The sequence below is a fragment of the Beta vulgaris genome, chromosome 8 (genome assembly GCF_026745355.1).
Source record: "Beta vulgaris subsp. vulgaris cultivar EL10 chromosome 8, EL10.2, whole genome shotgun sequence".
Taxonomy (NCBI): domain Eukaryota; kingdom Viridiplantae; phylum Streptophyta; class Magnoliopsida; order Caryophyllales; family Amaranthaceae; genus Beta; species Beta vulgaris.
In genome coordinates, this window is record NC_079209.1 from 5,891,906 (window position 1) to 5,909,739 (window position 17,834).

Here is a 17,834-nt window from a genome sequence, read left to right on the forward strand (position 1 = left end):
TGTTTTCAGTCCACAAAACTACAAATTAACAAAACAGATGAACAAAATAAGTAATAATTTAACACAATATGAGATTTCCAATGAAGTCATTCCATTCAAATAGAAGTTAGAATACATATCAATTCACTTAGTATTGGAAATGGATTCTTACAATTACAAAAGGAATCCATTTCCATCATTAAGTGCAACTTAAAATCATTCTGATATGAACATTACATACAAAAAATCAGGGCTATTTATCACCAAAAAACAACAAGAAGCCCTATACTACCAACCCAACTCCCTGCTACAACAACCAAATAACCCCAAAAAAAACCTAAATGTACTACTTGCAAGCAGGGGACTTGAACCAATCACTCATAATCTTCATCCATGAAAAAATCACCATCATAATCAGCCAACCAATCATACAAATAAGCAGAATTGTTGTGAATTATGTCCCAGCATATCCAATTGCGAAAACGGTTAGCCCAAACAGCAGCCCTTTCAGGAATCCACCACTTCCAATTCCACATGTCCCTCCATTCCCTACATACATGTGAGACTACCCCCTTGTCACGTCTGTTCAGCTTTGGGAACACATGCATAGTCGTAATCTAAGGCATGAACAACACTGGGTGGGGAGCTTCACTTTCTTCAGCCATTTTATCCTTTAAAAAATAAACATCTAAAGTTAAATAAGGACTACATAAAAAGAAACCTAATACCCTCTGTTGTAGTTAGTTCATTTCATAACAAAAATCAAACAAACCCTAAATGTTCATCATAATTTTTAGCAGATAAACATGCAAAACAAAATAAAACCACCACACAAAGTATAATCCGAAAAAAAAAACAACAAACATGAACAAAAAAAAATTTCAGAATTTTGAATTTCCAAACTTACAACATCCAAAACCCCTCCAACCGACCCAACAAAAACACTGAATTTAGCTAAAAACGACAAAAATAAGAGAGTTTAGATAATTACCACAAATATATAAGCAATTTTACGCAGAAATTTTTGGAGTTGAAGCTTCTTCTTCTAAGCCCTTCTTTTCGCCTTTGAGAGAAATGAGAGAGTTTTCTGCAACAGGGGAGTGTAGTGGAAGATGGAATGGCGCCAAGTACAGGTATCCCCTTTTCTTTAGCGTTTTTTTTCTCTCTCAACTGACATAATTTTTTTTTGGAAAAACAACAAATGATAGCTTTTTGGGGTTTTAATTGTCAACTAGGCCCACAAGTTAACCAAGGTTAACATTTATGCTCATAATCCCGTTTTGGGTCCCAAACGGTGTAAAAAAAAAGGACAGGTCCCAAACGGTGAAAAATTGCAAACATGGGGTCCTTCTTATTTGCTTAACTCTGTTGTATTCACTGTTTTGATGATGATAAATAATATGTTATTGAGTCTAGAAGTTAATTATTAGGATTTATTTATAGACTTAGAGTTTTTTAGGTTTTAATCTTTGTAGATTTTCTTAGGTTTTAAACGTTGTATATAACTCCGTTTTTATTCTTTCTATGGATAATTAATTTAATTATAACTTGTGGAGAAATGGTTATGAGTTTAACCTAGTTAAGTTATTTAAATTAATTATTGTATGCACTCGAATTTTATATACTATGAATTGCTTTGAATTAATCTAATAACATGGAATATTATTTTGAATAAAAATAAGTTCCATGATATTAGTTGGAGTATTTGTTTGTTATTGCTATATAGGTTGAACGATTTAAAATGAGGAAGTAACAAGCAAGCAATAACAAACCGAGCTATGAAGGAGGAAACTGAATTGTAGCTGCAGTTCCTAGATTCTAGGGAGACTGAAAACTGACTGGCCAGTCAGTTCCTAGCTAGAATCTAGGAAGTGTAACTAACTATCAAAGAATCAGTGCTCAACAAACTCCATGCTGCTATTATGGAGTAATGGCTGACAAAATGTGGACTTAATGGGCGAGCTTCATGGGGGATAACGGCTACATCAACGGATTGATCATGGACCACTTTCTAACACTCATGTCTGCGTAGTGGAGCAAAAATAGGAGCAACTGAAGTCTCCTATATAACACAACCAAAACCAGAATAAACTAACAACTTTTCAGATTTACATGCTGTCTTATATCTTAGAAAGTTTATTTCAGTATTTCTGCTCTTCAAAGCAGTAATTATTGTAGCATTTTTTCGTGTTGAGTGAGTGAGATTCAGAGAACAAAATCTTTGTAATCAAGAGTGAGAAAGAGAAAGAGAATACTTTGAGTAAAGTCAAATGAGGAAAGTCACGTTTTTAGGGGGAACAAGGTGACTGGGAACAGGTTCCTAGAGGAACAGAGTGATGATTTACATGGACTTATGTGGGCCTGTACGTGTCCAAAGCAGATCAGGTAAGAGATAAGTAATAGTTATAGTTGATGATTTTTCAAGATACACTTGGGTTATTTTTCTTCATAGCAAAGATGAAACATTTGATGAATTTGTGACTTTTGCTAAGAGAATTCAAAGGATCAGTGGTTTTAAATTGAAGCATTTAAGATATGACCATGGTAAGGAGTTTGAAAACTCCAAGTTTAATGATTTTTTGCAGCAATGAAGGATTAGATCACACTTTCTCTCTCCTAGGACCCCACAACAGAGGTGTGGTTGATAGAAAAAATCAGACTTTGGAGGACGTGGATAGAACAATGCTTATAGCCAGCAACCTTCCAAAGAATTTTTGGGCAGAGGTAGTGAACACAACTTGCTACATCATCAATAGGGTCATGCTAAGACCCATTACCTTGAAAATCCATTATGAGCTTCTCAAAGGAAGAAAACCCAACATCTCTTACTTTCGAGTCTTTGGATGTAGATGTTTTGTACACAACCATGGTAAAGATAATTTAGGAAAATTTAATGCTAGAAGTGATGAAGCTGTTTTCATTGCATATGCTAGAAATCGTAAAGCTTATATAGTCTATAACAAAAGAATAATGTTTGTTGAGGAAAGTGTCCATATTATCTTTGATGAAACAAACTCTCTGCAGGAACCATGGTATGATAATGACTTTGAAATTGGATTGAATCGATCTGAAAAGTCAATCAACTTTGATGAGGAACTAACGTCTGCAGGTACTAATAAAAAGCATATTCCTAAAAAGGAGATCACGGTTCCTGAGCCAGATCCTCAAGGGAAACAGGTAGATGAAGGAACTTCTGATGGAGGAGCACATGAAGAAGAATTGCATCCAGAGAATGAATCAACAGAAGGAACATGAACAAGGAGATTTGAACCAAAGCCTTGGAAGCACCAGAACTCCCATCCATTGGAGTTGATCATAAGTGACATTGAGAAGGGAACTCGGACAAGATCCCAACTCAAAAACTTCTGTGCATTCCAAGCTTTTCTTTTCATGACAGAACCTCGAGATCGTAATGAAGTCCTACTAGTTTCTGACTGGATAAACGCCATGCAAGAGGAACTGAATGAGTTCTAGATGAACAAGCAAGGTCTGACATCTTGAGGCCAAACCTAAGAACCAAAAGGTAATTGGGCTAAAACGGGTCTTCAGGAACAAATTAGATGAACATGGAACAGTCATAAGAAACAAAGTCAGACTTGTGCCAAAAGGATATAATCAACAAGAAGGTATTGATTTCGATGAAACCTTTGCTCATGTTGCTATAATAGAAGCTATTAGAAGCGAATTTCGCTTGAAGGAGAGTGATCCTTCTCGGCTAGGAATTATTAGTTTAATTATGTTTGTTATATTGTAGTGTAGTTGTAATCTCGTTAGTGTGTATTTTATTCAACAGACACAATATATGTATTGATACTATTACATCCTAACCATAAACTCAATCTTTTGCTAGATACAAGCAATCTAATACAACAATGAAAAATCATGCCTATGCTAATAATACGAATAACAATAATTTCTTGATTCAAAGATGCTCCTACGCGTTGCTCTAATTTATCGATTCCACTTGAGTTGTTTGGTTGCACGGCTCTTGTTGACACCTCCGTTGAAGCTCAGCTTCCAAAACAGTCTTTGCAGCTTCAGCCATCTCAGCAATCTTTAGAGCCTCCTCTTCTTTCATCTTTACTTCTTCTATCTCCTTTGAAATAGCCTCATACTTTTGAGCTGCTTCCTTCTGGCTTGCAACCAAGGCTTCTACCTGAGCTGTGTTTGCAGTTACTTTAATATCAGCCAACTTCCCAGATTCATCAATTTTTTCCACCAAGGAGTTGTAATCCTCATTTGACAACTTAATTTTTCCATTGGTCTCTGAAGTAGATTCGTCAGCAGCCTGAGCTGATCTTTCAGAGATAACCTTAATCTCATCTTGAGCAGCTCTTTCTGCGGCTTTGGCTTCTTCCACTTCTTTGAGTAAACTCGCTAGCTTATTTTCCATCTCTGCTATCATCTCTGTGGTAGCTTTAACTTCTTGATGTTGTTCCTCTATTATCTTCTTCATCTCTTGAGCTTCTTGCTTTGCTCTTTCTGTTTCCAATGTCAGTTGCTCAATGGATACGACTATATCATCAGAGACATCTGCTGCACTTGACTTATTTACAAGAGCAGCTTCAAGCACATTCTTCTTATCGTCTAGTTCAGCTTGAAGTTTGATGACTAAAGCATTTGCTTCCTCTTGCTTATACTTCTGCTCTGCTAATTCCTTCCCAACATGTTGTAGCTCATCTTTGAGGGCTTCAACCGAATTTTCAAGAGAGATCTTCTCTTCTGCAACTTGCTCAAGTGATTTTTTAGCAATCTCAAGCTCAAAACTTGTTGTCTTGTGAGATTCTGAAAAATCAGCTCGAGCTTTTGATACTTTTTCTTCAAGAGATGAAATCTCAGCATTAATTTCGACAAGTTTCACTTGTAGATCATCCTCATCAGCTAGTAGAGATTGGTGTTCATTCTTGAGAGTGACAAGTTCATGATCCAACTCTTCCTTGGCAAGTCTACGAGAACATAGCTCTTCATTTTTGGTTTCTGAAATCTTCTGGTGCTCCACCTCTGCATTTGTAGAGGAATCCTTGATCTTAGCTAATGCTTCCTGCAATGTAGCAATTTGCTTTTTGAGGTCACTGATTCTCTGACGATGAGCTTCTGCAGCCGCATCTGCTTTTTGTGACATGCGGAAAGCAGTGGCTCTGGCTTCTACAGTCGTGTCAAATTCACTACGTAGATTGCTGAGCTGTTGCTTAGCGGCATCAAGCTCTAAAATGGCAGCCCTGTATTCCTCCGTGGTGACGTCCACATCTTGCTTTACAGAATTAACCACATCCTGGGGTTTAACATCGCTAGATGATATTGCTTCTTCAAGCTTCCTACCCTTTTCTTCTAAAGCTTGTGAAGTTTCAAGTATGGACTGCTTGGATTCATTAATGGTTTTTAGTCTTTGTTTGAGTTCATCAAGAGTCCTTTTAGCCTTATCCAGCTCAGGTTGGGTTTCATTTTTTTTCGTTTCAGCGCCTCTCAGTTGCTCCTTCAATTTATTCAGCTCGTTCAAGGCTATATGAAACTGTGCCTCTTTGTCTAATACTGCCTGCGAGTACTCAATTATTAGTATGACATTAAATTTCCATGTATGACAGTATGAGGAATATGTAGTAGTAATATATTACTTCATATACTTAAGAGAATACCTGAACTTGAGGTTTGGGCTTCTTGGTAAAAACAGGTTTTGTCTTAGGAGAGGACGACGATACTTCACCAAAGAGACTAACAGCAGCTTTAACAGATTGAAAAGGAGCTTTGGTATCTATCTCTCCTACTTCGGCAGAACTTCCTACAGAATTCCGCCGTGCTCTTGCTACGTTCCACATGTTAGGTAAATGGACTTTTGGTAAATTTGTTGAAGTTGTTGATCAGTTTATGCAGCAGCCTCACCTTGTTAACATAACATACAAGAAAATGCAACCGGATAAATAGTTAGCAAACATGCATCAACAGTCTTTCCAGCATTGTGTTTTCTTCAATCTATGTAGAAAGTAGAAATTGGTGGTATATTATACTACTTCTGTTGGGATATGAAGCCAGCATCAATTGTACTAGGACTCGTGAACACGCGATGCGTTTAAGAGCTATTCATGATGACATAAAATGAGCAAAAACAATGGGAGGCACACGGCCCTGTACTTGATTCCCACGGCCGTATGTGAAGGTCACGGGCTACTTAAGAGTTAAAAATAGGATCAACATGTAGTACTATTATCTCAATGAATGACACACAATACATGATATCAAAAATGTACCAAATTCTATGTGGTCTTTTTCTAATCCAGTTCTTAATTAATGCAAATTTTGTTGATATCGAAAAAAAAAGTACCCAAAAGCTAGTTTTTTGTTCTAAGCCAAAAAGTCGATACGTGAAGAAGAACCAAAGGGATACAATGGAGTCTTAAATTTATGTAGGAGTGTATTAACAACAAAAGGAGGAAAAAAAAATGTTCATATTATATCAATGTAAAGGAAAATAAATTCCCATCATAAAAAACAATATGTGGTCTTAGATAGGATCATATCATTGGAATTACATGGAAGAGATGAACTAACCTGGAGATTAGAAGATGATTTGACATCAAAGGTAATCTTCTCAAAGTATTAGAGTAACGTTATTCTTCAAATCTATTATTATTATCATAATATCATTAGGAATGCAAGTGATGATGTATAGAATTGAAATGCAAGGGAAAAAAAGAGAAGAAATGTTGACTATGATTGGACAACAAGCAGAAAATAATAGAAGAGAAAAGAGAATAGAAATGGAAGCCACAAATTATGGAGACTTGCACGAATGTTGCGCAGCAGCCTGCAATGTAGGAAATTTGCTGCTATATTTAGGAGTTGCTTATTTAGAGACTACTAATGAAATTTGTGTGATACATCTAATCTAATCTCAACCTCTTTATGAAGCTCTAAACTTAGTTTATGTACTTTGACCTTATTCTTCCTCTTTTACCTATAGAATTAGTTTTAATTGGTCTGTTAAGGACATGATCCAAGGAATTTGGCTTTTTGATTGTAACTTTAATACTTCCTCTGGTCTGAACTAAATGCAACGAATCCACTTTTACGCATGTCGAAGTATTATTTTGACTACAAATATCTATAATTACATTAAAGTAAAAATTATAAAAATTACATTTCATGAAAGTATGTCATGAGACGAATCTAACAAGATCTCAGTTGATTATGTTTCCATTATGTATAAATCACAATCAAAGTGAAAAATGTGAATAGTTGTTGGTATTACATAACTCAGTTATGTCTTAGATATGTTAGTTACATATCTACTTGTAATAAACAAACAAAATAGTTTGTTAGGAGTTAGTTACAAGGTGGTTACAAGTTGTTATACACCTCATACTCTCTTGTATAAATACACCTCCAATGCTGTTGCATAGTATTCAGAAATAATACAACAGAAACACTTCTTTCTCTTCTCTCTATCACTCTCTCTCTCTAGTTCTTTATCTCTTTCATTAGTTAAAGAGTTTCAAGCTTAAACTCTGACATGGTATCAGAGCAGGAGATATAAAGATCCTGCGATAAATCTGCCATTGATCATTAGATCAGCTTTCTTTCAAAGAAAAATTCCGCAAAAGAAATTCAGACAATCTGATTTACTTTAGTTGATAATCAAGAGCAAAATGTCAACTGAAAACTCTTCAAACACTCAAGATTCATCTCAGAATCCTAGTTTAGAATATTTCTTGAACAATTCTGATGTTAATTCATCAAAGTTAGTGAATTCTGTCTTCAATGGTACTGGTTTCAATGATTGGAGAAGATCTATGACCATTGCTTTATCAGCAAGAAACAAGTTATGTTTCGTAGATGGATCACTAACTAAACCTGCAATAACTTCTACAAGTTTCAAATTATGGAATAGATGCAATGACTTGGTGATATCTTAGATTCTAAATTCTCTGGAATCCTCAATAAGCAGAAGTGTCCTTTATTTCAAGACAGCCAGAGAGATATGGCTTGACTTAGAAGAAAGATTCAGTCAATCTTCAGGCCCACAGTTGTATTCTGTACAACAACAACTTGGTGACATTTCACAAGGAGAAGATGAAGGAATCACTAGCTTCTTCACAAAAATTAAGTTGCTGTGGGACCAGTTGGATGGATTAGAACCTTTGCCTTCTTGTGAGTGTACTGGATGCAGTTGTACTCTTACTCAGAAGTTGGAAAAATCTCAGCAGAAGCAAAGGTTAATTCAATTGTTAATGAAAACAAATGAAAGATTTGTTCATACTAAGAGTACAATACTCATGATGAATCCACTCCCAACCATATCTAAAGCATATGGTTTATTGTTACAAGAAGAGACTCACAAGGAACTAGCACATTTGAGGTCTAGTTCAAACACTGATAATATAGCATTTGCAGCAAGTAGGATGAATGATAAGCCTTATTTTTCCAAGAATTTCGTCCACAATAATGCAAGAGTGCCCATTAAGAATCACTTGTTTTGTGATCACTGCAAGATGAAGAATCATACCATTGACAAATGTTGGAAGCTTCATGGATATCCCAAAGATACTAAGTACAAAGGCAAAAGAATTGCTGCATCAGTTCAATTTGATTTTCTTGAAAACTCTGCTGAAGAATCAGTTGTTCATGCTACACTTACACAAGAACAACACAAGCAACTCTTACAGTATCTGGAAAAGCAACAAACTCCAAGTTCTGATCATGAATCAGCAATTGGTTTAGCTGTCAGCTCTCAATTGACAGGTAATATCTGTTTACTCTCTAAATATCATACTTCTTGGATATTAGACAGTGGTGCAAGTGATCACATGTGCTCAGATTTACATATGTTTGATTCATATGATAAAATTACACACCCAAATCCTATGATAACTATACCAGATGGTACTAAAATCAAAGTTGAGCATAAAGGCACCATTTCTTTAGGAGGTATTGTGCATCTAAAGAATGTTCTACATGTGCCAGGATTTCAGTTTAACTTAATATCTGTTTCTAAACTGTGTCATGATGCTAACTGCTCCATATCATTTGTGAATGATACATGTCTGCTTCAGGACCTTTTCTTGAGCAAGCAAATTGTGCTTGGTAGATTGGAGAAAGGTCTTTATATGCTGGATGCTTCCCTTCTGTCATCTAATGTTGTGACAACTAATAAAACCTTGTCTGCTACTGCACTTACTTCTACCTCTTCCACTGAAATTGAAGAAGCCAAGCTATGGCATTTGAGGATGGGACACTTATCTTTTGGAAGAATAAAGAGTGCTACAGGTCTTGATGTAAAAGGGTACATAGCTAAGTGTTTTTGCAATGTTTGTCCCTTAGCTAAACAAACAAGATCTTCTTTTCCTGTCAGTTCTATTCAAACTATTAGGCCCTTTGAATTGTTGCATTTAGATGTATGGGGACCTTATGCTATTTCTGATCATCATGGTTGTAATCAATTTCTTACTATAGTAGATGATTACACAAGAATGACATGGACTCATTTCTTGAAGAATAAAAAGGATTCTGTTTCTGTTATAACTCAATTCTTGCAATATGTGGAAAACCAGTTTGACTTTAAAGTCAAAATTATAAGATCAGATAATGCACCTGATTTGACAGAAGGACATATGAAACATTTGCTTCTTAGCAAAGGTATTATCCAGCAGAGAAGTTGCAGTAACACTCCACAACAGAATGGGGTTGTGGAGAGAAAACACAAACATCTCTTAGAGACAGCTAGAGCTTTGTCCATTCAATCTCAACTGCCTTCTAAATATTGGAATGAATGTATTTTAACTGCTACCTATCTTGTTAATAGAATGCCTCTCAAAAGCATCAACTTTTCTTCTCCTTATGAAAAACTTTTTCACACACCACCTGACATATCTAACTTGAAAGTCTTTGGATGTCTATGTTACATTTCTACTCCTTCTACTAAGAGACTTAAATTTGATCCAAGAGCTCAATCTTGTGTCTTCCTAGGTTATCCTACCACTCACAAAGCCTATAAAGTTCTCAATCTTAGCACCAACAAAATTATAATTTCTAGAGACATTCACTTTCATGAAAAACATTTTCCATTTCATCTCTCATCTCATCCTAAACACACTTATTCAACACAATTTTTTCTTCCTGTTACCACTTCTAATCCTGCTATTTCACAGGATATTTTCCCACCTTCCACTACTCCTCCTACTTCTCCCACACATTCTTCTTCTCCTCCTAATGACTCTTCTCCTCCTGCTTCTTCAGATTCTCCTCTTATCATCAATGATGATCCTGTCACCACTTCCCAACCTATTATTCACTCATCACCTCCAAGAAGATCTTCTAGAGTCATTAAAACTCCTGCTCATTTACAAGATTTTGTGTGTTCCAATTCAGTTACACATTGGTGCAACTTAGTCTCTTATGCAACTCTTCCCTCCTCTCACAAAGCTCTTGTTACTTCTACTATTGATACTGTTGAACCCACATCATATCATGAAGCTGCTACTGATTCTAATTGGGTAGAAGCTATGAAGAAAGAAGTCAATGCCTTGCAACAGAATGGTACATGGGATTTTGTTCCACTTCCCAAAGGAAAGAAAGCCATAGGCTCTAAATGGGTGTACAAAATTAAGAAACATGCTGATGGTACTATAGAAAGATACAAGGCTCGTTTGGTGGCAAAGGGTTTCACTCAGAAATATGGCCTTGACTACTCAGAAACATTCTCTCCAGTAGTTAAGATGTCTACTGTGAGATGCTTGATCTCTTATGCAGCTAGTAAACAATGGAAGATCTTCCAATTAGATGTAAACAATGTCTTCCTTCATGGTTTTTTACATGAAGAAGTTTATATGAGGGTCCCTGCTGGTGTTGAAGCTCCTAAAGGCACTGTTTGCAAACTAAAAAGGTCACTTTATGGCCTAAAACAAGCCTCTAGACAATGGTTTGCTAGGCTTGTTGATGAACTTCTCTCTCAAGGTTTTGTGCAGTCTAAGAATGACTATTCTTTGTTTTTGAAGAAAGAACATGGTGATACTACTCTAGCTGCTGTTTATGTAGATGATATTATCATCACTGGTTCTAATGAAGCTACTATCATAGCCTTGAAGTCTCACTTGCATAACATCTTCAGTATTAAAGACTTGGATCTCCTACACTACTTCCTTGGCATAGAAATCAGTCATACTCCTGCTGGTTATATCCTCACTCAGAAGAAATTTACTAAGGAACTGCTCAATGAATGTCCTTTTGATTTACACAAGGCTGCAGTTACTCCTTTTCCTTTAAATCTCAAACTTTCAGCAGATGATACTCCTATATATGATGATGTTGAATTATATAGGTGTTATGTGGGCAAGTTAAACTTCTTAACTCACACTTGACCTGATCTTGCCTTTGCTGTTCAATCTCTCAGCCAATTTATGCATAGTCCAAGGCTCTCTCATGTTCAAGCTCTCACACATACTCTCAGATACATCAAACACACTGCTGGTCAGGGTATTCTGCTTAAAGCTACTGATCAGCTCACTTTACAGGCTTTCAGTGATTCTGATTGGGCAGCATGTCCAACTACTAGAAGATCAGTCATTGGGTACATCTTGCTTCTAGGCAACTCTCCTGTTAGCTGGAAATCAAAGAAGCAAGGCACCATCTCAAAAAGTTCCTCTGAGGCTGAATATAGAGCAATGTCACAAGCTGCTAGTGAAGTGACTTGGGTTGTGAGATTACTTGAAGAATTTGGTGTTTCCAATCTCACTCATGTGGTTTTGCATTGTGACAATCAATCAGCCATTCACATTGCAAGAAATCCCATTTTCCATGAAAGAACTAAGCACATAGAAGTGGATTGCCACTTCACAAGAGACAAAGTTCTTGAAGGATTGCTCCAATTAACTTATTTACCTACTCAGAATCAACTTGCTAATATCTTCACAAAGATTCTACCTAGTACACAGCATAATTTGCTTTCTTCCAAACTTGGTCTGGTTTCTGCTTCACCCATTCCAAGTTTGAGGGGGGGGGGGTGTTGGTATTACATAACTCAGTTATGTCTTAGATATGTTAGTTACATATCTACTTGTAATAAACAAACAAAATAGTTTGTTAGGAGTTAGTTACAAGGTGGTTACAAGTTGTTATACACCTCATACTCTCTTGTATAAATACACCTCCAATGTTGTTGCATAGTATTCAGAAATAATACAACAGAAACACTTCTTTCTCTTCTCTCTATCACTCTCTCTCTCTAGTTCTTTATCTCTTTCATTAGTTAAAGAGTTTCAAGCTTAAACTCTGACAATAGTGAAAAAGTAGATTTGTTGCATTTAAGAATTTAGTAAACAATGAACCGCTTTGTTTGGTGCACCATACAAGTGGTATACGATATCAAGAGATTGTAGCTGCATGGACCTTGAATAATGACAGCAAGTTCCAAATATTGGCAGACCTTTCAAATGGATGGACGAAAGACGAGCATCGACATTGTAGCAACACAGATAGATAAACCCTGTTCTTCATAACAAATTCTACTGAAATTGCAAAATGAACATTAGCACGGATAAAATACGTCAGGAAACACGGCCATGTTGCCTGATCGTCAAACTACGTCGACTGATACAACTAGGCCAGGTAAGCTTCAAGTAATTTCTGCTAATAAGATCGACGATGTGATGAATATGGAATACAAGTTTATTTGCAGTTGTTGATAGATTAAAACATTTATACACCAATTTTAGTACAGCTTGAAAAAGAGGCAGCAAAAGTTCTTATTCCTTCCTTAGCATGAAAAATGGAACTGCAACCTCTAAAATATGTGAAAAGGAAGGCAACATATGAAGACCAACAAAGCAGGAAATTGAGACAAAGTTAATTGCATATTAATTCATGTCTCCAACTTCTGAACTACTTGCAAGTATTCACAATAACCTACAGTGTAGAAATTATATATCTATATCCCTTGAACACATTGAAGACTCTCATTACAGAGGGGAATGAATCAAGGATTTATGTCCAACCCATTACATCTCAGATCTCTTCAACTAAAGGCTAAAGATCCTCAGTCCTCATTGTAATTGATACTGACCAGTGACCAGATGCAGGCTGAGAAATCCAAAAATGTCCGGAAAGGATGAGATTCACAGGACAAGCCTGAATGTAAGGTTGATCCTGAGAGCATCTATTTTAGCGCGCTTTGGTACAGAATGGATCCAGTCCCTCTGAGTGTAGCCTCTCATAACCAACAGGGACCCATGTTTTAACGTGAAGGTATGCTGATCCCCAGTACTGTTGCTCTTGCTCTTCTTCAACCGCTTGCTCACTGGTTTATCTTTTGTATTCTTGGCCGACACTAACAGAAATTCCGATAGGGGTGGGCAAGCATTTAAACACAATTTATTTAGTTATGGATTACATATATTATATATATACTTCCTGATGAGTAGCCATAGCGTAGTAATTAAATTTAACAAGACATAAGTGTGTAACTAGTGAAACAAAAAAGGTCAGAAGTAGCTTTTGCAGTTTTGTTTGATTGAGCATGTTAAAATGATGGAGATGCAGAGTACTGTAGTATGTTAGATTACAAAACAATTACTCTATAGTACATATTAGATGGAAATGATGACGAGTAGTTGGCCATGCAAATATGAAATCTAAAAGATTCGGTCTACTCTAGAGAGCAGGAACTACAACTCCCTTGATAGCAGGAGTAGCAGTAGCAGTAGCAGTAGCAGTAGCAGTAGCAGTAGCAGTAGCAGTAGCAGCATAGCCTAGTATGGAAGATGCCAAGATAGGTAGGTACCTGGTGGAGCGTGAGATGGTTTAGGAGGTTTTTTCTTCAAGAAAAAAGGGCGTTCACAACCAAAGGAAAGGGAAGCAATAAGAGGAGTAGGTCCGTAGAGGAGTTCATCATCAGAATGCCAACCGACATAGTCATTCCCGCCCTTGTATCTATTTAACAGCAAGCTATTGAAATGGCTTCCGGGAACAGCATCCTGGACCTATTCAATTCCATTTTCATTGATGTTGGGATACTAAAAGAAGTATTCCCTCCGTTCCGTAAAGTTTACTTAAATTTACCAAACAAGCTGTAAATGTACCACACGACTGTTTTTTCTTATATATTGAAAATTGTACAAGAACTTTATAAAACGGAGGAAGTAAAGAATAATGAAGTTGAGAGGGAAAGAAAGATTACCGCCTGGAGAATATGATTAAGAGGAGGAAAATTGTTCCAAGAGTAGGCATGGGGTTGATACCCGCTATACACCAATTTAGGAAGCCCATCACTTGCAACATAGCAGCTGTCTCGAGGCTGCAATTTCCCAATTCAATTCATTCATTCACTCTATTTTGTAAGCACATATGCCTAATTTCAAAATGTTCTGAGCAACTTTTGTTTAATTTATGTACAAATGTTGAATGTCAAATAACAAACGTTTTGTATATAAAAATTCACCATCTTTAATTATTAATACAGGTCATATAGTACCTGTTTCCCATGTACAAATTTTACAATCTTATACTTCATTTATAGTTCAATATACATCCCCAGTTTCTTCTGAAGTGACACACTTCTCTCTTGCATGTAAGAGCTTTTTATGAGAAGTGTATCACTTTTAACATTATGGTTAAATATACAACATTTAAAAGTTTGGAACAAAATTTCGTCCAAACCATTGTGAATTAGGAATTTCTCATATTGTAAGTAATTACCAACCCAAGTAAAAGATAATACTACTACAACAACAAAGCCATAGCCCACAATCCGTACATGATACACACGTTCACATGGTGAGAAAGGTATGCACATATATATGGCTAACAAGCCAAACGTACCTGAATAACAAGTCAAATGAGCACATGTACATGGCTAACAAGCCAAATGAACATATGTGCATCTGTTATTAGTATATGTTCATTGGTATTAGTTTGTATGTTCATAACCTAGTGTTTGATGTTCATTATACGCACATTCTTCACCATACGGACATGTATATCTACTAATTTGCACATAGCCCATGGGCTCAAAAAATGATTTGGGGTCGGCTAACATGAATCGTCAATACCAAAAAAACAATCGAAAATAAAACCCAAACGGAAATGAAGAGAATGTATGGAACCTGAATGCAGTCACGACCGAAGACACGGAGGGTGGGGCGAGTCCAAGGAATATGAGTGTTGAGGTAATTGAAACATCTCCAAGCATCCTCGTACTCTACGAAATTTGGATAATATTCTACTTCACTCCCATTTCCTAAATCTATTCTACTACTGCTATTTTTTGTCTTTAAATTTTTCCATTCCCACAATAATAACTTGTCTCCTTCTTCTGCTGTAATCCTATTATTCAATTTCAATGGTATTGAATTATTACCTCCTTCATCTTCTTCTTGTTGTTGTTGTTCTGGAATTATGTTCTTCGATTTTAACTGCGTTGAATTATTACCTTCCGCTTTATTTTCACTTCCACCGCTTATTTGTGTTGAGATGGATGAGCTTTCTTCACACATCGTTTTACTCTTTCTATTATTTTCTCACACCACCATCCTCCACTTCTAGGTTTTTGAGTTTTTCTTTTGCCAAGAGGATGTTCTTTGAATTTTGAGGGGTTTTAAGATGAAATTCTTAATTTAGTAACTATTCTCAAGTGTTTCGCCAATAACATCGTACATTGCCTCGTTGTGATACTTTCTGCAGAATAATTAGAGGTTGTAAACGGGTCAAACAGGTCGATTATGGGTCGGGTCAATCTGGATTGGTTTAAATTTGGGTTAGCTATGTTTTCGTGTTGCGTTCAAGGAGGATGGGGTCATTCGGGTACGGGTCCATGCAGTTTCGAGCCGGGTCAGGTGCGGGTTTGATGAGCCAAGTTAATTTCGATCGTTTTGGTTCATTTAGGCCAGGTGAATTCGGGTTAGGTCACCTTTCTTTCCTGGCAAATAAATGATACATATAAAATAATGTTTGTGAAAAGTATTTCGGTAGTATTTTTGGTTCGGGTCATATTCGGGTCCGTTTGTTTTCATGCCGTGTTTGGGTCAAGTCGGTTTATTTCGGGTTTATTTTCTATTTCAGCTGAAAAGCGCGGGTTCAGATCAGGTATTTGGGACGGGTCAACGGATACGCGTCTATTTTACCGGATATATCTAAAGGAAATGAAACACGCAAAATAGAACATACTGCTTTGAAACACGAAAATAGGAACATATACCCAAGTGCATGTAGAGGATGGTGAACCCTATGTTAAATACGTAGTTTTAGCATTTTAAAAGTTCATGAAACATTTACATTTTAGGCCGTTTTAAAATAATTGAAATGTTTATCTAAAAACAATATAGGAAACTCTATTTTTCTCCTTATCACGTGGGTCTTTCATTTTCTCTCTCTTTATCTCTCCCCTCTCTTAAATCTTCGTGGCAAACCCCTATGTTTTATTTAAAATATAGTGGAGGAAGTATAAATGTTGTACACTTTTTCCATTCCGTTTTAGATGAAACGTAGGGCCTTGGCACGTGGATTTAGGAGAGAAGAGATATGGAGAGTAATAAAATGAGGAGCTCATACAATGAAAAGAGAGATAGAGAGAAGTAAGTAGTACCAAATACAATATTTTACTTATTTTAAAATGGACTAAAATGACAAGTGTTTCATCTATTTTAAAACGGACTAAAATGGCAAGTGTTTCATTTATTTTATAACAAAGCAAAGTACTTTATCTTTCTATTGCAACAATAGGTTTGGTCACGATTTTGAGAAAAGTGAAAAGGGTGGATAATTAAACATAAAGCTACCTTTTAATTTACTAGAGTATGTCAGAGAAATAAATACTTAATTAAGTAAAAGTACTTTGCATTAAATGGTGGATTGGTGAGTTTTTAATGATGGTTTTAATAAGATAAAATAAGGGTAATAATATTCATTATAGCTACTTTTTATATTAAAAGCAAAATTATTACAACAGATGTGAAACTACCCAAAATGTAATTGATGCAATAAAAAAAACAAATTATGTATAAATTAAGAAATAGTACATCCTTTTCCAAATACATGTAACATTGGAATTTTTTTGACTAATAAGATAATAACTTTAATCATATTTGAAAGTTAATTTATAAATGCAAATGAATGAATGATATCATATAATATATTGTTGGTCATGTTAAATTAGTCTTATAATGTATAATCAAAAAAATATTTTTTTTAAGTTTATGAATTTATAATTAAAGATATTAATAGTCAACGTAGTACATCGATAATGTCAAATCATCGAGTAGCTATATTAAGATGGTGAAATATAATTTCAATATAATAATTATGTGATTTAACATATAACATTCACGATTACATATTCAAACTAAAATGTTAACACCAAATACTGTTAATAACACTTGTTACTTGCATCACTCATTTTCTTAAGGGTTCTCAACTACTCAAGTTTGTAAGGATGTGATTTCTGTTATTTTCTTCACTGAGGACTCAGATAAATAGATTTGAAATTAATTTTTTTGGCTTTTTGGGGGTCAACAGACCTTATCTTAACATCTTGGCCTTTGAGACTTTTTGGGCCCACCGATTTTATTTTTATTTTTATTTGGGGACTATTTCCAAAGATGACTTGAAGATGGTTGGGACTTGGGAGACTTTAAATTGTCTTTGTGTTTCTAACATTCATAGTTTAGTATATTAAGGATGTCTTTGGTCTAGTGGTTAAAATTAAAGTGCTCTAAACGATAATTCACAGGTTCGAATTCCTCCTAATTTTCTTCGTATTTTGTACTGTCTTCGTAGCTCATATAAATTTTTTTAAAAAAAATAGTTTAGTATGGCATTTATACCTTTGCTTTCCTAGCAGCTTGCAACAGTATCACTTGTGACTATGAGTCAACAGT

The 17,834-nt window shown here is 35.7% G+C and overlaps 2 protein-coding genes across 3 annotated transcripts; both read right to left on the reverse strand.

Moving 5' to 3' along the window:
• Positions 1–3,757: 3,757 nt before the first annotated feature.
• On the reverse strand, positions 3,758–6,921 carry LOC104900792 (WEB family protein At5g55860). Its single transcript, XM_010688310.3, has 3 exons — positions 6,523–6,921; positions 5,613–5,856; positions 3,758–5,512 (listed from the first exon to the last, which is right to left on the reverse strand). The coding sequence occupies exons 2-3, from the start codon at positions 5,790–5,792 to the stop codon at positions 3,926–3,928; spliced, it is 1,767 nt and encodes a 588-aa protein (XP_010686612.1). The 5' UTR covers positions 5,793–5,856; positions 6,523–6,921; the 3' UTR covers positions 3,758–3,925.
• A 5,156-nt stretch (positions 6,922–12,077) lies between these two features.
• On the reverse strand, positions 12,078–15,663 carry LOC104900793 (DNA oxidative demethylase ALKBH2). Of its 2 annotated transcripts, none has more exons than XM_048634764.2 (4): positions 15,066–15,663; positions 14,141–14,257; positions 13,745–13,943; positions 12,078–12,473 (listed from the first exon to the last, which is right to left on the reverse strand). In XM_048634764.2, exons 1-4 carry the CDS (start codon positions 15,453–15,455, stop codon positions 12,331–12,333), a joined length of 849 nt encoding a protein of 282 aa, XP_048490721.1. In that variant the 5' UTR covers positions 15,456–15,663; the 3' UTR covers positions 12,078–12,330. The 2 variants fall into 2 exon arrangements, with proteins under 2 accessions (XP_048490721.1, XP_010686614.1); XM_010688312.4 differs by lacking the exon at positions 12,078–12,473 and adding an exon at positions 12,613–13,291 and having other exon boundaries at positions 15,066–15,654.
• Positions 15,664–17,834: the final 2,171 nt, after the last annotated feature.

Bases quoted from the DNA above. Each gene is read 5' to 3' on its own strand.
- LOC104900793 (XM_010688312.4), bottom strand. From the start codon at position 15,455: ATGTGTGAAGAAAGCTCATCCATCTCAACACAAATAAGCGGTGGAAGT. The intron at 14,258-15,065 runs GTTCCATACATT...GGGAAATTGCAG, and splicing joins TCGGTCGTGACTGCATTCAG to CCTCGAGACAGCTGCTATGT. The intron at 13,944-14,140 runs GTAATCTTTCTT...GGAATTGAATAG, and splicing joins TTAATCATATTCTCCAGGCG to GTCCAGGATGCTGTTCCCGG.
- LOC104900792 (XM_010688310.3), bottom strand. From the start codon at position 5,792: ATGTGGAACGTAGCAAGAGCACGGCGGAATTCTGTAGGAAGTTCTGCC. The intron at 5,513-5,612 runs GTATTCTCTTAA...GAGTACTCGCAG, and splicing joins AGCCCAAACCTCAAGTTCAG to GCAGTATTAGACAAAGAGGC.